This window comes from Nomia melanderi, chromosome 8 (genome assembly GCF_051020985.1).
Source record: "Nomia melanderi isolate GNS246 chromosome 8, iyNomMela1, whole genome shotgun sequence".
In the NCBI taxonomy this organism is placed as follows: domain Eukaryota; kingdom Metazoa; phylum Arthropoda; class Insecta; order Hymenoptera; family Halictidae; genus Nomia; species Nomia melanderi.
In genome coordinates this window covers 1,908,674-1,929,764 of record NC_135006.1, presented here as the reverse complement: position 1 = coordinate 1,929,764, position 21,091 = coordinate 1,908,674, and the positions used below count along the sequence as shown (strand labels likewise).

Genomic DNA, 21,091 nt, shown 5'->3' with positions numbered 1-21,091 from the left:
GAACTAATCCAATAGAAATGGAAATTATGTTTGGCTTTCCGTTTCTTTTCTAATGGATATTATCGATGGCATCAGAACGATAGGAGTGTATTCCAATGAAATGAATGTGGTCGAAAAAGGAAAAAAAGAAAAATATCATTTCCTACACCTAAGTTATGTAAGTATATTAAGGTTGATAAAGTACAGTGGAACGACATCTGTAGAGAAACTGAGTTAATTTAAATTTCATGCAACGAATAAAAGTGTTCGATATATCAGAAATAAATTTGTTTATTTTGGGGTATGTAGTTACTCGACACTTTTATTGGAAAATAGAAGGGAATATCAGTTTCTCCTTGAACGTTTTAAACATACGACAATAAAAAAAGTAATAGAAGGTGGCTTTTCATTTCCGTCACACAATAATCATGCTTTCCCCATACACGCATACAAATGTGTTTTTTCTTTTTTTTTTTGTTTCTTATAGCATTAATGGAGCTGTACACGAAGATGCTTATACGACTACTATATACACTAAATTGTCTCTCTGTTCCTTGATTCTCCGATTTTGAAATTTCTTGCGGCAGATTCAATCGAATCGATATTAATATAATACCGAAATAATAAAAAATATATTATTATTATTAATCATAATAGTAACAGAGCATCAACATAGATATGTATAACAGTATAACAAATACAGTATTATATACTTGAAACGAATTTTCAATACTATATGGATACAAAAGGATTCACTTATAATTTAGTAGAAATTGTGAAATTTGTTTACTATTATAGAGTTAATTATTTACCTAATATTACGATAATTCTGCATATTGCTATATTTGTACTATTTGCGCTTGGAAAAATTTATAGAAAAAATTTCGAAATTATATATCGATACCGATCGAATAATCCCAAGTTACTTGAGAACGAATTCGATCTGCGTCCATGAAGTCGAAATCGGTAAAAAGTTAAATAAATTCATTAGGAGTTTAGAGGTTTGTTTCTTTTTTTATTACATCACACTGACTTTGGTCAATTTCTCTCTTTCTCGATCCTTCTTCCAATGCCTGTATGTTCATGCATGAATTTTTAATCCAATCCCAGTTGATCTTAGATTGAATTCTCATTAATAATCCTAAATAGTCCTACAATATCCCTACTATAAACTTCACATATATTTACACGTTATCGCAACATCGGTATGAATTCCCATAAATTTCAAGGTACATATCACGTAACAGTACATCTCTGTTTTTTTTTGTACAGAATAAAGCAATACAAATCCTGATTATTTTCAATAATTTTAAGAATACGTGGATATGTCTTTTTAACTGTAAATTCATATTTGTAATAGAAGAAATAGATAAATTTTTAAGCCTTGGGATTATACCAAGATTTAAATATACAAAATTAAGATAATCAAAAGTTGATATTACATTCTTTGTTAATTAATGTTTAAATAAGTGTGTTTTACTGCTTTTGAAGGTATTTTCCAAAATTTAATATTTTTATATTTAATTTTTAACCAACTATCTATTCATCTCCACGTATTCTTTATTTCTGAAAATAATATAACAACTTCATTGTCTCACCTTACATTTTTTCAAATTACTTAATCACAATTTGGCACTCATTTTCCTGCACCATCACTATCTTCTTCCATACTGTATGCAAGCGTGGAGTAAACGTAAGTTTGGTTTGCATTTTCGTTTCCATCTTCTAATATATTTTGCTGTATCAATATTTCATTTCCTTCAGTTACCATTAGCACAGCATTTTCTAAATCGTCCAACTCCATACCTTCTACCTTTTCTTCATTTTCGTCATTCTCATCATCCTCATAATTCTCTTCATTCCCTTCAATCTCTTCATTCTCTTCATTCTCCTCATTCTCCTCATTCTCCTCATTCTCCTCATTCTCCTCATTCTCCTCATTCTCCTCATTCTCCTCATTCTCTTCATTCTCTTCGTCTTCTTCGTCCTCTTCATCCTCTTCGATCTTTTCATTCTCTTCGTTTTCTTCGTTCTCTTCAATTTCATCATTTTCTTCATTTTCTTCAATTTCATCAATTTCATCAATTTCATCATTTTCTTCATTTTCTTCATTTCCTTCATTTTCTTCATTTTCTTCATTTTCTTCATTCTCTTCACTGTCTTCATTTTCTTCAATTTCCTCGTTTGATTCATTTTCTTCGCTGTCTTCATTTATCGTCATGTCGTTTTCTTCATTTTCCTCGTTTTGTTCAATTTCTTTGTTTTCTTCGTTTTCCTCGTGCTCTTCGTTGCCCTCATTGTCTTCATTTTCTTCCTCATTCTCCTCTATAGAGTTTTCATCATATTCATGTCTCGTGCCTTCATATTCCTCGTCACTTCGATTTGTAAACGTTTCAGATTCAAAATCTATCGATTCGTTGGTAGACAAGCCCTTTTCATAGAAATTCGCTGATTTAGAAGAGGACTGACTTTGTATTCCTGCCAAATTACAAATTTCCATTTCTTTATCTGTTAGTGTCACCACTGAATCAACTTTGTGGCCTATCGTTTGTTCTTGAGATATGTTTTCAGGAAGCATAGGCATTATAGGACTAAGCACCGGAGGCCCATCATCATCGTCCTCGTCATCGTCATCATCATCATCGTCATCATCTGACAAATCAACATCATTCTTCTCTGCTTCTAAAAATGTTAAATATTCTTTCACTTTTACGTGTTATACATAGGACTACTATGTTGATACATTTATCATTTTTTAATTAAAATAAATACTTTTCTATTTCATTACCTGTATCTTCAAGTTTCTGAAGACCATCTAAACCAAACCGTTGCATATTCTTCTGCATTTCTAAATTGACCAAATCTACGGAATCATCACTATCTGAATTGTACGTAATTTCTCCTGTGGCTCTGGATTCTCCCTCAGAATCATTTTCCTCTTCTGCCTCCGTACTACTACCACTATCTGATTCTGCTGAATCTGCTTCTTCTGCCTCAGATTCAAAGTCTCCTTCCTCCACTTCTTCTATCATTGCATCATCCGCTATCAAGCTTCCCTTTTTATGAAAAATGTATTTTAATAATATACAATTTATTTTAATTAAAATATTCCTATTAGCGAAATACATTATAAGCACATACTTCTGGTTTTTTCTCATTTTCCAAATGTTCTCCTTCTTCTTCTGTCTTTCCAGTGCAAGTATTAGAATGATCAGGTTCGTCAGTAATAATCTTGTAACACTTTGGACATGTTGTTTCATTATTTGCATGACCAATGTGAATACTTGTGTGTAATAATAATTTACTGCGTGCATTGTGATATCTGTCACAGAAAATGGGTAATACGATTATTAAAAATATATCAACTATAATTTTTTATAGTACAGTATAAAATTATAGTAAATCTCTGATAAGCAAACATAATTCAAATTCTTTTCATTCTGTCAATACCTGCCACAAGTTTTACATGTAAAGTTATTCCCTTCGCAAGAAAGGATTGCAGCATGCGTGGCTTTCAAATGCTCTGCTAAATCATTATAATCTTTGCAGAGTTTCAAGCACACTCCACAGGTGACTGCAGCCTCAGCTCGATGGAAACGAATTAAATGTTGCCACAAATGTTTCTTTGCTGGCCACTGCTTTCCACAAACTTCGCATGCACATTCCGTATTCGTTGATTCATCATACACTTTCCTAGAATCTTTCCTTGAACATTTCATTGATGATTTCACCCTAAAATTATATATTGACAAATTAAACAAAATACAGATAAAATTATATGTCCTATATCACTGTAGTATTTACCTCTGAGATAACGGCATAAGATTTGGAAGTGGCCTCTGACCCGATAATTGAAAATTTATATCTTCGAAAAGATTGAAGTCAGGAATATTCAAATTTGATGTACTTTCTTCTTTTTTTATTTGATTATTATTTTTCAAAATTTCTTCCCGATTATCAAGTACGCTTGCTTGATTATCCAATATATCATTTCGCAAAGGTAGATGTTCTTCCTGCGTAAACAAGCTCATAGATTAATAAAAATCACATCAAACTTTTTAAGCAAATCAAACTATGATACAATTCAAAATGTAAGGAAAATATTACTTCTTTTCGCGCAGTATTTCTTCTACATGTAGCAATATGGTTCCAATATAGTGTTTTTGTACAGAATTGTCTTTTACAATTTTTACAAACGAAGCTTATCTTTCCACGCATTCTTCTTTGTTCTTCCTGTTTCAGTCTCTTAAACATTCTTTCTGGATCTGTATTATGCATATTACGATAATGCTTTGACAGAGCGTCACTATTCACAAACATCTCAGGGCACATTTCACAATCAAATGTATCAGTTAATGATCTTCTTCTTTTCGAATCACTAGAGTCCTCATCACAAAGATCATACTCCATGTCTTCTAATTCTTCTTTGATAACAATATCTGGAGACTATAAAACGAACAATAATTAATCAATCACTAATTTCATTTCATATTTCAACATTTTACGTGTAACTGATCAATAAATTACCTCCATTTCAAAATCTTCGTTCTTCGATCCAATATCTAATCTGTATTCAAATGCTGCAAGTTGATCTTTTGGAACATTATGCACCATCTCATAATGATCTCTAATAGCGGTATCTTCTGTGAAAACAGCTAAACATTGTTTGCAAGTCTGGAAAACTTTGCCATGACATTTTTTAGTGTGATCAAAAGCTTTCCATTTTGAAGCATACTGTTTACCACATACTTGACAGGTATTAGGTCTTAAAAGAACGCTGGAATGAACTTTTTCTACATGACTCTTAAGTTCTTTCGGATCTTTCATTGGGATTAAACATACTCCACACGATACACCAATTTCATTACGATGAAGAGACAGTACATGCATTTTTAATTTTAATTTATTCTCAACAGTGTCGCCACAAAAATCGCAGACATTAGGATTCGTGTGATATCTATGGTCTTTCTTGTGAGATTCCAAATCTTCCTTTGTCCTAAATAATTTTCTGCAAGCTCCGAAACTACAGGTCAAATCTGGGTGATCCATATGCTTCACTCTATTATGTGTCATAATTCCTAACTTTGAAGTGATGGTCTCATTGCAAAGATGACAAGTGTACGTACTATGGTGATTTTCAATATGTTTTTGTAAACTAGCACGGTCTTTGAAAATTCTTTCGCAAGCTCTGCATCTTGTAAGCAACGTACCGGGATCCTTTCTATAATTCTGGCATCCCTTCATATGCCTACGTAACAGATATCGTTTGTGAAATCCTTTATTACATTTCTCACAATAATGTAAACTAACTTCCTCAGTCTTGAACTGCCTATTATCTTTCCCCTCTTTTCTAGAATCAGGCTCGTATCTATGAATTTTAGAAATGTGAGTGGCCAAATGATCTTTCGAAGCGCTGGTTTTTAAGCAATAAGGACATGTAACGTCTTCATGGCCTTTATGAACTCTATTAACATGTTTCCATAAATGCGAGGTTCTACCGTAGCATTTATTACAGAGATCGCAAGGGAAAAGACCATGAACGATTCGTCTGTGATTACATAACTTCTCTAAACTAGTAAATTTCAAATCCGAACAATGTTCACAGCTTAATTCGCTTTCTCTGATTCGTCCATCTGCTTTGCTTTCATTGTTTTCTATTCCATTGTCACAACTGTCTTCGAAACCATGAATCTTTCTATGTCTAGACATTTTTGATTTGTTTGAATACGGTCTTCCACATATATCACAACTGAAATCACCATTCGTTAATGGCCAATGTTTCGATTTAACGTGACTACTTAATTGTAACACATTCGGAAACACTTTTAGACAAACACCACAAATTAATGGGACAGTGTCTGAATGGACACCCATAACGTGCTTCCAATAATCCACTCTGCTACCCCAAAGTTTACCACAAATTTCACAAGTATTTGGCGAAGGGCCTTGAATTGCGTGATGTTGAATGTGATCGTTCTTAAGAGACTTTGTAGCAAAGATTTTTCCACAGTCATCACGATCACATTTTATAGTTGGTTCATTAGCGTGAGAAGAACTGACGTGTAACCAACGTTCCCATTTACTAGGATGTGAACTTCCACAAAGTTCACAAACAAAGAACAAGTGGTATTGAGCTCTATTTCCACCGCCATTTAAATTGGATGGATTCAAAGAGTCTCCTGCTGCCATTAATGGTTCAGACTAAAAAATTACAAGATCTTAATACAATACAATGTTATCATAAAAAGAAATATAAATACAAAATAATACTAAGGTCTTTTCATATATTTCTAAACTATATTTTTCACTTCTGTTTTAATTCTTACCCTGTGCGCATTTCTTTGATGCCGTATTAAATGATCTTCATTTGGAAATGATTTGTAACAAATATAACAATCTACTTTGTCCCCTTCTTCTTCATAATCAAGCATTGTTTCTGTAGTTTCGTTACCATTAATATTCTCTCCATAATAATTACTATTTAATTGTACAAAGGTTGCTGGATCGTATTTTGGATCAACGTTATGTATAGATACGTGCGCAATTAATTTCTTTCTAGAGTCATGTTGCCTGCCACAAATGGTACAACTATACCTATCAACGATAAAACAAACCGGTTATAATTAAAATAAATTAAATGTTTTGTAAAATTTTGTTCCACAGCTTAATTGAAAATACAATACCTTCTTTGTTCAGAGAGTAGCAATTTTGATACTCCATGATACATATTTACATGATTCAGAAGTTGTGTATTGTCTGCACAAATTTTCAAGCAAACACCGCAAGCAAATGCTGCGAATTCTTTGTGAGTAGCTCGAATGTGAAGCCAAAGCGAAGCGCGATCATTAAAATCACGAGTACAAATTTCACAAACAAATACAGTTTCAATTTCAATAAGATTTTCCTGTCCACTTTCATGATCTTCTTCTTCATTTTCAACATTCGTCTAAAATAAAAGGTAATAAAAAAAATACAATTAGACATGTTTAATACAAACATAAGAATTATTTTATAACTTTAATAGTATACCTCTGGGGATAATGGAAATTCGGAAGTTTTTCGTTCATAATCAAAATCCATAGATTCATTCCAATTTCGCGAAAGAATTTTCTTTAAACATTTATCGCTTTCTACAATAGGACATGGATCAACTCCATGTAGTGTTTGAATATGTCTACTCAAGGAAGACTTAAGAACAAAGTCTTTTTTACATAAAATACAGATATAGGGCTTGTCGGCGTCATGAATTGCTTCATGTTCTTTCAAATTTTCGACCGAGGTGAAAAATTGAGGACAAGATTCGCAATACCACTTTTTATCGCTTGTAACATCTATGTTTTCTGTTAAACAAAATAATTATGAACATTTGGACTTATTGCCTTCTAATTACAGTAATTCAATTTTTATCGACATATAACTGGAAAGATCAATTTTAGCACCCGAAATACCTGTTTTTGGCAGTTTTTTTGGTTTACAATTTGTCGTGAATTTATCTTCGAAATCTCGTTTAAGACTATCACCTTTCATTAGTGCTTGTTTCAAGATTGTTAATTGAGGATTTTTAGCCAACTTTGCCTCTGCACTTCTAAAATAAAGAATAAAAATGATTCACAATTGCAAAACAGTTTAACGACGTATTTCTGTACAACTGTGAAATATTCTTTTTAACAATGGTCTGAAATTGTACCTATAATCCTTGCTATCGTCATCACTGCCGATACTTGATCCTTCAGTACTGTCCACAATTTTAGTATCCCTGTTCTCACTTCTAGCTAGAAAATCTGATCTTTGTTCTTCAATACAAATCCGGCCATGCAAATTCAATTCCATAGCATCAGTACAAATCTTTCCGCAAACATTGCACTGACATCTGTTTTCTGGTCGATAGGTATTGTTCACAGGAACTTCCAAAGGTGTTGGAAGACCAGCGTGACGTGATTTTATATGTTCTTCCAAATTTGTTCGGGTTGAGTAGATACGGGAACAATAACCGCATGTTACTGCCGGGTGGCCTCTAATACAAAGATTATTATATCATCATTTATATTACCAACATTATTCTAATATAAATATACGCCTTATACACTTCGAAACTAACGTTCTTTTTCTATAATTAATTTCATTAACTTTTCGTTATTTTATTGCCACGACGATAAGTTATATAAATATGGAAAAAAAATAACTATAAGCGAGATAGAAAATTATTATTGACAAACCTATGAGTTGTTGAAACATGACCCCAACGATGCTTCGCAGTTGAATAAGATTTATGACAAAGATCACATTGATAAGGTCTCTTGTAAGAAGTGTGATCGTCCGTAAGAACTTTTTCGCCAATTACGTCACCAGCCCCAACATGAATACGCGCGTGCAAAGATAAATGACCCTTGGAACTGAATGCTTTGTTGCACAAGGAACAAACATAAACTTCGTGTTGTTGTGATATATGCTGTAGTAACACAAGTCATCATTTACACAATTATTAAAAACATTTCATACAGTTACAATAATGTAAGAATTAAAAGGCTTTTACCAAATTCAGTTATATACCTCTGAGACGTTAGCAGGATGTTCTTGATGTTTCAACTCTGACTCTTCAGGCTCTTCTGTAACTATTGAAGTCATCTCCAAAAAATCACTTGGATTTGTTTCCATATCCATTTCGTATTCTTCTGAACGATGATCGTCAGAGTCATCCACTATTGTTGCTTAAATAAAAACAAATATTTATTTTTTTGACTGGTATATGTAGACTAAAAATATGAATAAATTTCAGTTTCAATGTTTCATTCAAAATATTTTTCTATGTACTTACTTTATTTTCTAATTTTATTTTGAAAAATGATCTATACATTACTGAACTAATAAATAAATATTTCTTAAGGGCAAAGTTATAAAAATACCTTCATCAGTGCCACTATTATTGACAACATCTTCAGTTTCTGCCTCTCCATCAGAATTTAATCTAGGTGGTGTACCTAAGGCAGCATTAGGATTCACAATAGGTGCCTCTGGGATCAGTATTGGTATACTTTCCTTTCGCTTCAAGTGTTCGGAGTCATTGCAGTATCTTAATGTGGTCATAACACCCTCAACCTAAATGAAAACGAGGTACACAACTTTTATTATGCTCTTGTTATAAGGTACTCATTACTCTGTGAAACACTACAAATTTTACCTTTTCCGAGGATGGTAAACATCTTTCCAAAAGGGCCACTGCATTAACGCATGCTGTTCTAAAATCATAGAAATTTTCCAAATTGTACATGCATCGATAACAGAGGCATTTCGGTAGTCGATCATCTTCTGCAATCTGTAATTAAATATTGAAATATTAATGATAGTAATAAATAAAAGTAAAGTTACTATATAATCACTATTATACACACGCATATATATATATACACACATTGATGAATAATATTTATAACCAAAATATATTGTATAATTACACAGAATGCTACTAATATAAAAATCATCTTAAAAAAATCTATATACTCTGGAATGATGTGATTTATGCAAAAATTATAAAACTACATCTAATAAAAGACTCATGTAAATAAATTACAAATTAGAAATAATATTAAAACACTATATTTTGAGTGTATTAATGCATCTTTTATGTTCAATTTTCCAATATGTACATATAAGAAAAACAAATAATTGTATTTAAAAAAAGTGCATAAAGAGATTAATATACTACTTGCCCCTAAAATTAAACAAACACTTATAAAATGTAGAAAATGATGTGATATAATTTAAAATGTACTTCTTAGATATAACAAACATAGAAAATACCAAAAGAGATAAAAGAAGTATTTTAAAATTTAAAAAAATAATTAATTCTATGTTTAAGACAATATTTTTATACAAATTCAAAATCATTTAAGTAAACAACTGCACATAATAATTAGAAACATTTATATGTAAATAACAAACTAGAGAAAAACAATAATTAAAAATATATTGAAACATGCTATAAAATATTTGTAATTGAAACCTTCCACTTTAAAGCTAAACATTAGTATACACAAAGAAACATTCTCAATTCCATCTATTAAAACAGAAGAAAATGAACATGGAAGAGATAAATAAGAACAAAAATTATCAACAGGTTCATAAAATTTTACTGAGAAAAATTAGATTGATTTCCAATCACAACTTCTTAATAAAATAATAATAATAATAATAATAAAAATAGAAACGAGCACCTAAAGTAATATAAAAAAAATACACACAGATTGCAATCAATATACACCTAAGAAAAAATTAGATAAAATTTACAGAATTTATTACACTGTTGGAAATAACTTTAAAATGTAAAGGTAGAACACAAAGTACAAAACCAAGAAGCAAACTGAAACAATAATACCAAGGGGCGAACATTATTGTCAAAAATAAATTGAATGCAACTGCAATGAATACATGCTTTATCAAGTAGACAAAATTATTTTCGAAAAAATGATCTGACAACGAAATGAAAGGCAGCTCGATAACCGAAGACGCGTGTGTTTTGTAAAATGACGATGACGAACCTTAAACGGTAGGCAAGCTTGTATTTTGTCAACAAGCTGTCTATTCTTGCCCTCTTGACCGAAGATGTCCATCTTGACGGCGTCGTAGGATGCGCAAAGTCTGCAGAGTTCCTGGTAGCGTTCCCTGGGCTCCATCGTCGGCGTGGCCACGAAGAGGATCACGATACTGGCCCGAGGAAGTTGGATTATCCGAATTTCCTCGTGGCAGTGTAGAAAAAGGCTCCTCTGGCCCGGACTCGGCCTTCTTCTTCTTCTTCCTCGGATCACATCCTTCGGAGCGGGGATCCGCGGCTCGCTGCGACACCGCGCGGCTTCCGTTTATGGGTTACTTCCTGGCGATTTTCACGACAGTTAAGGCCCCGGGCGCCGCCATCTTGTACACAGACACTTGTTCCGTCGGTTCTGTCGAGTACGGCCTCCTCCATGCCGCTAGATATCTCGTACCTCGGCTGAGGTATCCGATGATTTTTCAACACTTTAGAAACCGCGAATTGTATTTTGGTTTTGTATAAGACCCCGTTCATATTGAATTGATTTCTACGGGTTCATTGGGCATTCTCAATGTATCTAATGTTTAGGCGAATGGTAATCTGATTGGTTCGTATTTATCTGGTTACTGATGTTCTTTTATTGGTGTGTTAATTCTGTGGTTACTGTCGAATGTTATTTTCGTTAATTTTGTGGATCACATTGTGTTTATATGTAGAAATTTAACTATAAATTTTGAGCAGTACAATTAATCATATTTATTCGTGTATATGCCATGCTGTACGCACATATGAATATATTTGTTTTAATAACCTAACCTAACCGTAGTATTTTGCATCCTTCATAATATATATTTACATATTTCTTTTTAACTTCGTAATTTCTAAAGTATGTGTTATTGTAGAAAAAATTACGTAATATTGTATATTGTTTTTATTAGCATTTTGAAATTTTATCATTAAAGCTAAATTTTTATTGTTATCGTATCAGAAACGGTTACAAATAACGCTTATCTACCACATAATTCAGATATCTATATAATGCGTATTATTATTTAGAAAATCTTTATTATTGATTATTTTACTTAACACTGCTATTATCGATTTTACTAAGGAACATAGAATGTATATGATGGAATGACAAGATTCTGTGTTCCTTGCACTACTACATATAAAATAAATTATTCTTTTATTTGATGTAAAATAAAATAAGACTAAATTTTTTCATTTTTCAGAATTGAAAGTATTCTTGATTTCAGATATATTTTCGAACATTTGCATTCACTCTAACCTATCATAAGAAACAACAGTCATGAACATTTTTAAACAAATATGATTAATGTCCTGGTTCATCTGTGAAATTTGATAAAATTTAAATAAAGTTAAGTAAAAACGTTGTTAATGACATTACAGTGCACCACTTAAAAGAGTAAATGTAGATATAAATGTAGTCTAGTAAATGTAAGTTTTTAGAATGGATACTTGTTTTAAATAATTTATTTCTTACGTATTAAATAAAACGTTATATTCATAAAATACATATTGATTAATATTGATATTAATAACTTTAATAATACTTTTAATTGTAATGAATAAATAAAATTTATATTGTCAAATATCTTATAAATTACTGTTTAACATTTTTTATTAAGTATATATAATCGCTATATTTTATTTTTAACATAAATTATTGATATATTTACAATATATTTACATACGTGTTAAATCAAAGACATGTATTTTTGATTTCCAGTATAACTCATAGTCATGGATAGTTACTCTAATCCTTTCAGTTTTTCTAAACAAACTGGTTCTCTATTACATGGCTTAGGAGCACCTGAATTAATTCCTGAATGCAAGAAACGTAATATATCGACCGATACACTACATGAGCTCAGTATAGAGGAGTTAATGTTATTAGGTAAATGGGAGAAATGTTTGTGATTATATTTCTTTAATGATAGTAACATTAATGCAGGTGCTGATGCTCAAAAAGCTGAAGAAATAAGAAATGCTTTAAATATAAAAAGAAAATCTGGTAATATAGCAACAAATTCCGAAGACAGGTAAAAATGTATTATATTTTTATTAAAGCATTTGAAACCAGAAAGCAACCCACTGATGGGCATTCGAAAAATAGCTTGAATATGATTTGAAAGCAAATTAATTTAATAAGTAATAATTACATATATAACTTTTAGGCTTAATCATTTCCTTGAAATCATTAAGTATGGCGAATATCATTTATCTCTCATGCAAGCATTTGTGGCATATTGTCGGTTAAGGCTTACAAAAGACAGAATTAATATATTTGTCAATCCCAACAAATGCTTAAGTGCTTCTATGGTATTACCCACTTCTGTTGATGCAACTTTAGCAGAACTAGAAGAAGCAACAAAAAATCTTTCTGAATTAGAAAAATTAATTCCAAGGGTATGTTTTAATGTTTCTAATACCAAAATGTTTGCACATTGTGTTTAATTTTTTATTTCCATAACAACACCCTTAAGATTTTTTTTTTTATACGAGATAAAATAATTGAATCATTCTTTACAGATAAAAGTCAAACCAAAACGTGCTAACATTCGACGTCTTTGTATTTTAATAAGTGGAGTGGGCATAATAACATTAATATTGAAGACATGTTTAACTTAACTGACAAATACAGTATACACATTATTATTCAACGAAAGTAATTCATACAAATTATTCCATAATTCTATTCGAAATAAATAACTTTCTGAAAAGAATCGATTTAAATGCTGAAAAATTCGATTCTCGTATACCTCGATTATAATCCTCCTTGAAATCGATAACCGTTCCCGTTGTACAGTCAAATATTCCTACCGATTATATTTTTGTTATCGAAATATTAAATACTTCTCTAGTTTTCTTTTAACTTACATTATTACTTAATACAATATATTTTTACAAAAATTATGAATTAACTTTATCGCGTCATTCGGAATACATATTAGAGACGCGATAGAAGTTGATTTCATACGGATGCATGAAGATTCAAAACGCATGTTAAACAAACCGAAACAAACGATAACACGATAATGGAACTTGACGAATCAATCGAGACCAATCGAGTTCTCGATTAACTAACGTTCCATCCGTACGAAGCGCCCTTGTAAGAGGATCCACCCCAAAAGAGGTGAATGGTGGGAGAAGAAAAAGGGTAACCTTTCCTGGCGCATGCGCGCTTACATCAACTTCGAGCTTTCAAATTTCAGTTCAGTCGTACTAAGATGGACGGTGGAGCGTACGGTGGAGGAAAGGCCGGAGCCCCTTTCGACCCCATTGCCTTCGTCCAAAGGCCTCAAGTCATCTTAAGAACAATATGCCTGGTAAGTTACCTAATCAAAAATTCAATGTCTAACTGCTATCTGTAGCCGATCTCTTCGCAAATTAATGGAAATGTTGATTTCATGCGGAAACATTGATTTTAAACGGTGAACCACTATCCCCCCCCCCCCTCCACTGACGCGGCACGATGGGGTTCTATTGATTTTTCGCGAATTCTCGCGATACACCCCATAATATAGAATTCCTATACAATCGTCTATCCAATTTCCGTTGGGTACGAAGCTCGTATCTTTTTATCGATCGATTAAGCCAGATGAATCGACATATCAATGATACGTCGTGTATTCTTTGGAATTAACATATTTTGATATCATCGTATCAAGACGAATCTACTCGTGAACATTGGTTCACGAGGATTGTTCAGGATTTTCTGAACGACTTGATTCCGGTTTCTTGTTGAGGCGAACGGGGGACATCGGTGAGATACCGAGATCGATTCCAGACGAGACGGTTCTTCGTACAAACTTTGTGCGGTTTTAACGAGATTCTAATTGTAATTATTAGAACGCCAGGAAATCGCTTCCAAATAGAGAAAATCCGTTAATTGATATTCCACGCTGCGAAGAGGCAATAGTTGCGCGAATCTGTTGCAATTAATTTACTTGACCGTCAAAGTCGCGGAAGGGTTATTTTTATAGAAATCAAACGACTTTTTACTTGATCGAATGCTTCGTCTAATCCAGTTTTCTAATATTTTGATTTCCCGAATCAAATTTAATGCCAGTGTAGTTTAATGCATTTTAATATTCCCCTACACATATGTGTATTATAATCTTTTACACGTAAAAAGTTGTGCATATTTTCAGATAGTGCGAATGAAATAATTAAGGCGTATTGAATCCCAGTAGTATTGATTATCGTAGACATCTAAATGACAACCAAATTTTATCATAATCATTGATTTTTGTTTTCTTATTGATTAATTTTTGCAAGACAGTATTTTAAAAACTGTTTTATATTTGTAGATATTGTTATTATTATTGTTGTTGTTATTGTTATTATTATTAGTATTATTGTTGTTGTTGTTGTTGTTATTATTATTATCATCATCATCATCATCATCATCATCATCATCATCATCATCATTATCGTCATCATAATCATCATCATTATCATCATTACCGTTATTATTATTTTTATTTTATTATTATTAGTTTAGTTTGTAAGAATGATGTATTTCATTTTTGCGATACTATCCATAGTCACGGGTTTATCTTGTAAGTACATTTTTTTTTTGCTATTTCTGTAATTATATAAACAAACGAATAAATTATTTTTATCATATTTCTGCTGTTTTGTACTTGAATATCCTCTATATTTCTTTGTTACACGTTTGTTTGTCAGAATTGTCATCTTCGATCCGTATCTACGGTTAAGGCGGATGCGAACGCAGTTAAAGACCCACATTAGATCCGACGATTACATTACGGAGAAATCTAAAGGAGGGAAATATTTCAAACGAATCGATTAGAAGTCTACCATATACAATGTTCTGCACATTTTATTACAAATGTTCATCGTTGTGTACTGGAATGTCTTGTGTTCAGTGTGTTTTTCAGTGTCTACGTCTAATTCTACGTTGAATATTATACAAGAACTAATACGAAAATTTTGAATCTTATAAGATTCATGTTATCCTTCGAATTAACACGTCTGCTAGTAACGTCACATATTTGTTCGATATTTTACATATAGAAAATGAAATTAACGCTGCCGAATCGCTCGTTTTAGTTTCATTTTTTTTTAAAGATCTCATTTCGACGATCTGTTCGATTCGATAGAATATTCCAATCGAGAAGATCGACAATGAAACAAACACTGGTAGCGGACGTGTTGAAGGGAGGAATCTATTTGTAACGGTGAGCCAACGGCACACGGAAGTTGCGAAATTCTCGTTTAATTTTACAGCTCTTTGCGATAATTGTATTCGGATGCATAAGCAACAAGGGGTACATGACGAAGGCGGACGGAAAAGAAGTGTGCCTCTACGCCGAGGACCCTAACGCTTGTAATTACGGAATAGGAATCGGAGTCCTTGCCTTCCTTGCCAGCATCGGGTTCCTTATTGGGGAATACCTCTTCGAACAGATGTCCTCCGTGAAAACCAGAAAGCACTTCGTCCTTCTTGACCTAGGGTACTATTATCAATTTCATTCTTCTTGGCATGGCTCCGAAACAGACAAAATTGTTTCAATGAAATTCAAGACAAGAAAAAATTATTTGTAACAATTTTACATTGATTTTACATACAATTTTCTTTTTTTTCTCTCTCTTCTCTCAATATTTAAAACATTCTAATTGAGTTGTAAATTTCAATAGCTTCACTTAAGGCATGCTTCATTTATTTTTTTGAAATGTTATTGACAGAGTGGAAAACTTATTTTTAACTCAGGATTATTTCTCCAGTTGCGAGTCACTACTGTGACCACTATTTCCGGGCACTGGAAATAGTAAAGAAAGATTAGATGGTGGGGATAACCGCCCAGTGATCTTGAGTGGCTTGAATTTTCTGATCCGAATATTGAAACGAATTTTGTGTTAATTTCTTGATTAACGTTTAAGTATGATCTATTTCAAATGAAATATAAATATTCAATTTTGATGTTTAGATCTTCAGGTTTCTGGGCATTCCTTTACTTCGTTGGATTTTGTTATTTAACCAATTCTTGGAATAAATCGGATGTACCGAGCGATGTGGATGGAGCGAAAAGCGTCCAGAGCGCTATTGCGTTCTCCTTCTTCTCAATCTTTACTTGGGTACATAGATTACTGATCTATATAAAAAGTTGAAGGCGGATACTTAAAGAAAAATATTAGTTTTGTTATTCCAGATATGTAATTCTGAATTTAATATTTTGTTTAATATTAATAGGCTGGCTGTGCCTGGTTTGCCTTCCAAAGATTCAAACAAGGAACCGATGCTGCTTTCGCACCTAGTTATGAGGCCGATCCTGTCGGAGGAACAGGCTATACAAGTTATCCTGATGCAACTGATACTGGTTATCAAGACCCTCCTTTTGGTCAACAACAACAACAGCAGCAGCAGCAGCAACGGATGCCTGATTTCCAAGCACCAGCTTACTAACCCCTTCAGACATAATCTGATACTATTGGTAAACTTAAATTTATACCGATCTATGTGGTTAGATGTTAAAAGTATTTAGCAATTACCTTTGTGTTATGACATATGAGGAAGTCTTATTTTTCTTGGTTTATATAATGGAAATAGATTTTTGTTGATTTCATGCGATTACTTGAATTTGTTCCTCCAACTATACATGCTCAAGTCTGTATATACATAATTAATGTTGAGAAAAAGAAGGTATCTATGATGGCGCAAGTGGGAAAGTGCTTTTTTTACTCTCACAGTCATGCAGATTACAAATGTATGTGAGAATGGGTGTGTCTCCTTACACTTTGACCAGTCAGATCCATATTTCTTCCAATCGCTGTCTTTTCAATAATGCACCATATAAGTGCATTTTTCTAAAAATAAAATAAATTATTTAAATAATTCATTTTACATTTTTTAATTATTATTTAGTTACAGCATTGTTATTTATTATGACTCAATACAAAATTTTGTTTTAGTAAATTTAACATAATAGCTTATTTTATTTAATAGTTTATATTATTTCAGATACAACGCAAGAATCAATAGAACAAAACAAGATGAAAGCTCCATATGAAACTCTTCGATTACTCGATAGATCATTGAGCAATGTCAATAGAGTAAGTTTTCATAGTAAGACAATTATAGTGAATGAAAGGGAGGGGGAACAAGGCAAAAAGAATGGAATAGAAACACAGAGAAGGAAGAAGTAAGAAGGAAAAGAAAGAACAAGAGAGAGAATGTGTGCATGTGCGAACGTGTGTGTGCGTGTGTATGCGTGTACATGTAAAAGACTACATAGTATATGTGGATCTATGCGTGAAAAACAACAAACGTTACTTGTTGAAACTGTGCTTCTTATTGTTGACCACTTACTAAGCCTTACACCTGAAATTAATTTGGTGTGGGCATAAATGAAGAACAAACAAAACAAAAAAATTAATTGGCTTAATGCCCTCGAGTATACATTTGAGAATGAAATAAAAAAAGAATTGTAGGAGTACAGAGCAAAAAAAGAGAGGTGTGAACAAAAGATGGGTGACAACCATCTACAAAATTATATATATATATAATATATATGAATATAATATATAAGGTGTACCGAAGATAGAGCTGTACAAGTGAAAAATGTAAGAATCCTGTATCATTGAAAAAAAAAACGATTTTCAAGCTTTCAGTTTTTTAATGGGTTACAATTGAGGTATCCAATTTGCACGCAGCTTTGTTATACATTCAAAAGTGTTATAAAATGAATGCACAGCTGCACTTCTATTTAATCATAGCCAGTAAGTGGCGATAAAAGTTTTCACTCTTAGAGGAATTTCTATGTTTTTCATTTGTATTATCGTTTTCAAAACACCATGTATATGACACGTATATATATGTATACATACGATATATATACATATATGTAATGGATAGCGGTTCTGTAATAATTCTTAAGTAGTTACATGCACATATATTTTACTGTGTTGTATCGTGTTCATACAAAATCGCAAATACGATCGTACCTTCTCCATATACAGGACCTATCAAGAGTTAAGAATTTGTTACAAGTTTTATTTTTTCGTCTATTAATCTTTATGTGACATAATTTGATTAGAGAACTTTTTATTAGTAATTCGCCGCGTGTTATATCTACTTACATTCCAGCGAATTACAAGTATGTTTTCTATAAATGTATTATTACCAGAAGTTTATTATTATTAAATATGCTACGTCGTATATTTGAACTAAAATAAATGGGTCCCATGATTTTGAAAATTAAATATAAAATTGAAATTGTTTCGTTAGTTTTGTTAATATTGGTATCACTGGTCCACAATAAGGTTATTTAATAAATATGTGTACAAACACAGTATAAATAATTGAGAAATTGGGAAAGCAATGTTTAAAGCAATTTTATCAGGAAATTAGTATGAATGTATTAAATGCTCAAAAAAATGTAAACAAAAATTGCAAAATGTGTATATATTGTACCATTCAGTTATTAATTCTTAGTATTTTAAGAATTTACTTACTATTTCTTTTTACAATCAAATTTTTTTAATTATCAAACATTCTTAACCCAGTTTCTCAATTTGTTTGTAATGATCGATAAGATTAAGTTTCTAAGTTGGTTATTCGCAGGGTATATATAAGGTATGTAAATTCGAATTTGTTGTTTTCACGTTGACCAGCCTGTATTGGTTCAATCTGACAAGCCAAAATACTTTGTTACATGAAAACTACTTTTTACTTTGTCGTAAAGATTAGGGATAACGAATGATTTTTACATTCTTTTTTGTATTTGTAATTGTAATGTTTTGTTTCGTAATTGTATTTGAAACAGTTGGTCTTCGAATATGCGAGTTACGGCATTTCAGCAATATTGAAGCGACGTTGAAAAGAAAATTGCTATAAATCTCGCGACTAACTGATGTATGTAACTGTCCCGTTTTCTTCGTGTTGCCTTCACTGCCTTTGTTTCGGTGGTAAAAATGAAGTAGCAGAACAACAAATAAAACTCTGTTTCTACGACAAACTGTACTATTACTTCTTTCGGAGCGCTGTCAATATTGCGTACTCTTGAAGAACAAATCGAATTAACGATATCAATAATTTCTGTGTCTATTATAATGATAACAATACAATGTAAAAACCTAATTGGCTCTGCTGCTGTTATTGTTGTTGTTGTTATTATTATTATTTATTATTATTATTTTTATTTGTACTTCCAATTTCGATTGATTTTTTTTTAACAGTTACGTATTGTTGTCGTTATTGTGGACAACTTTCTCCGATTAAGGGGGAAAATGTTCTCGGGCCAATAGCAGTATAGATCTTCATGACATTTAACTTCCGCCTGGACTTCAGTTTTTACAGTAACGACTATTTACTACTTCACACAATGTGAACACTGTTTTCGCTGAGGGAGTGAGAGTATTTATTAAAAATGGTATCGATAATTAAATAGTTGTTGTATCATTGTGACTGTACTAGGTGTCTCATTGAAATAAATATCAAACCATTACACATGGACGGGATCTGTATGCATTGTCACAAATATTTTCAGTCATTCTCTGTAATTTGATTTGGTTTTTTTTTTGTTTATTTTGATACGAATACATGATTCGTATCGTGTTTTCCCCCCCTCTCGTTTAATGTAAACGAAGGGGAAAGGAGTTCGTTCCCTTTTCATTGCAAATAACATAAGAAAGCGAGATCAGATACTTGAACGTAACGTATTACGAAACGCTCGACCTATCCTCAGCCAAACTTTTGAGACACCTCGTATATAGCGTAGCTGTATTTGCATTCGAAACAGTAAAGATCTGAGTGTTTAGAAAAGAAGTGTAATCATGTAACTAACTATAGATGAGAATACATGCAAGCGATTATTTTTATGTGAGTCGAACGATCGAGTGATAGCCAAAAATCTATAGCTTCGATTCATTCACTCTGACGCGGTTGCATTGGGGCGTGCGTGAACCAATTAAAGCCGCGTTTCGCCTAGGAGAATTCCATGAACGAAGCATAAATGTCGTTTTATCGTTTTATTTCGCTGGTTTCTCTTATTGTTAGTACAACCGAGAGGAACTATATGGAATCAACGAGAAGAACTTCCTTGAAAGAACATCGCAGCTTTAAGCTTCCTTTAACACGGTGTTCTCTCTAAAAGGAACAATGAAATAAATGTCAGTCCCAAGCGACGAAGACAAAGCCGAAAGATTCTATGTTGTAAATGTTCATCGCGTGGAAATTAATTATTTTATTATTTTCTGGATATTGAGAATTCGAGTGGAATTGTGCCATTTAGATATATAAACGCGCGAGGAATATTATTGTCGTTACTTCTCGTTGCGTTCCAATTCGTGATTTAAATACTTACGATATTTTAGTATTCGACGACGGAAACGAAACGTCCATCGTCCGATAAGCGTTCCTCATATTTAACATGAGTTTCCGTTTCGCGGTTCTGTTGCCATATCGTTTCCATATTGTTCCGACGTATTATTAGAGTTTGTATTATTGAATGGTACGAGTTTGGTTATTTAATAAATTTTGAGTGCCTAATGTGTAACGATCTCCATTTTTACAATTCACTACAGACACCTTCAAGAAAC

At 32.3% G+C, this 21,091-nt stretch overlaps 2 protein-coding genes and 1 long non-coding RNA gene across 11 annotated transcripts; 1 reads left to right on the top strand and 2 right to left on the bottom strand.

Annotated features, from left to right (window-relative positions):
* Window positions 1–252: 252 nt before the first annotated feature.
* Window positions 253–10,658, bottom strand: LOC116426522 (uncharacterized). The gene is made up of 17 exons (XM_031975577.2): window positions 10,515–10,658; window positions 9,158–9,292; window positions 8,883–9,075; window positions 8,530–8,687; window positions 8,196–8,428; window positions 7,667–7,993; window positions 7,428–7,564; window positions 7,009–7,319; window positions 6,663–6,925; window positions 6,306–6,573; window positions 4,507–6,180; window positions 4,087–4,425; window positions 3,784–3,992; window positions 3,430–3,711; window positions 3,121–3,301; window positions 2,768–3,035; window positions 253–2,661 (listed from the first exon to the last, which is right to left on the bottom strand). Exons 1-17 carry the CDS (start codon window positions 10,647–10,649, stop codon window positions 1,616–1,618), a joined length of 6,159 nt encoding a protein of 2,052 aa, XP_031831437.1. The 5' UTR covers window positions 10,650–10,658; the 3' UTR covers window positions 253–1,615.
* On the top strand, window positions 10,604–21,051 carry Syngr (synaptogyrin). 2 transcript variants are annotated; one of them, XM_076369951.1, is made up of 8 exons: window positions 12,269–12,422; window positions 12,480–12,567; window positions 12,703–12,934; window positions 13,741–13,854; window positions 15,782–16,008; window positions 16,483–16,630; window positions 16,746–16,986; window positions 17,514–21,051. In XM_076369951.1, exons 1-7 carry the CDS (start codon window positions 12,269–12,271, stop codon window positions 16,956–16,958), a joined length of 1,176 nt encoding a protein of 391 aa, XP_076226066.1. In that variant the 3' UTR covers window positions 16,959–16,986; window positions 17,514–21,051. The 2 variants fall into 2 exon arrangements, with proteins under 2 accessions (XP_076226065.1, XP_076226066.1); XM_076369950.1 differs by lacking the exons at window positions 12,269–12,422; window positions 12,480–12,567; window positions 12,703–12,934 and adding exons at window positions 10,604–10,968; window positions 13,631–13,661.
* On the bottom strand, window positions 15,341–19,143 carry LOC143174795 (uncharacterized). Of its 8 annotated transcripts, none has more exons than XR_012999152.1 (4): window positions 19,007–19,143; window positions 17,241–17,359; window positions 17,045–17,161; window positions 15,341–16,314 (listed from the first exon to the last, which is right to left on the bottom strand). It is a non-coding gene; the product is annotated as an uncharacterized LOC143174795 (long non-coding RNA). The 8 variants fall into 8 exon arrangements; XR_012999150.1 differs by lacking the exon at window positions 19,007–19,143 and adding an exon at window positions 18,497–18,646; XR_012999151.1 differs by lacking the exon at window positions 19,007–19,143 and adding an exon at window positions 18,497–18,646 and having other exon boundaries at window positions 17,288–17,359.
* Window positions 21,052–21,091: the final 40 nt, after the last annotated feature.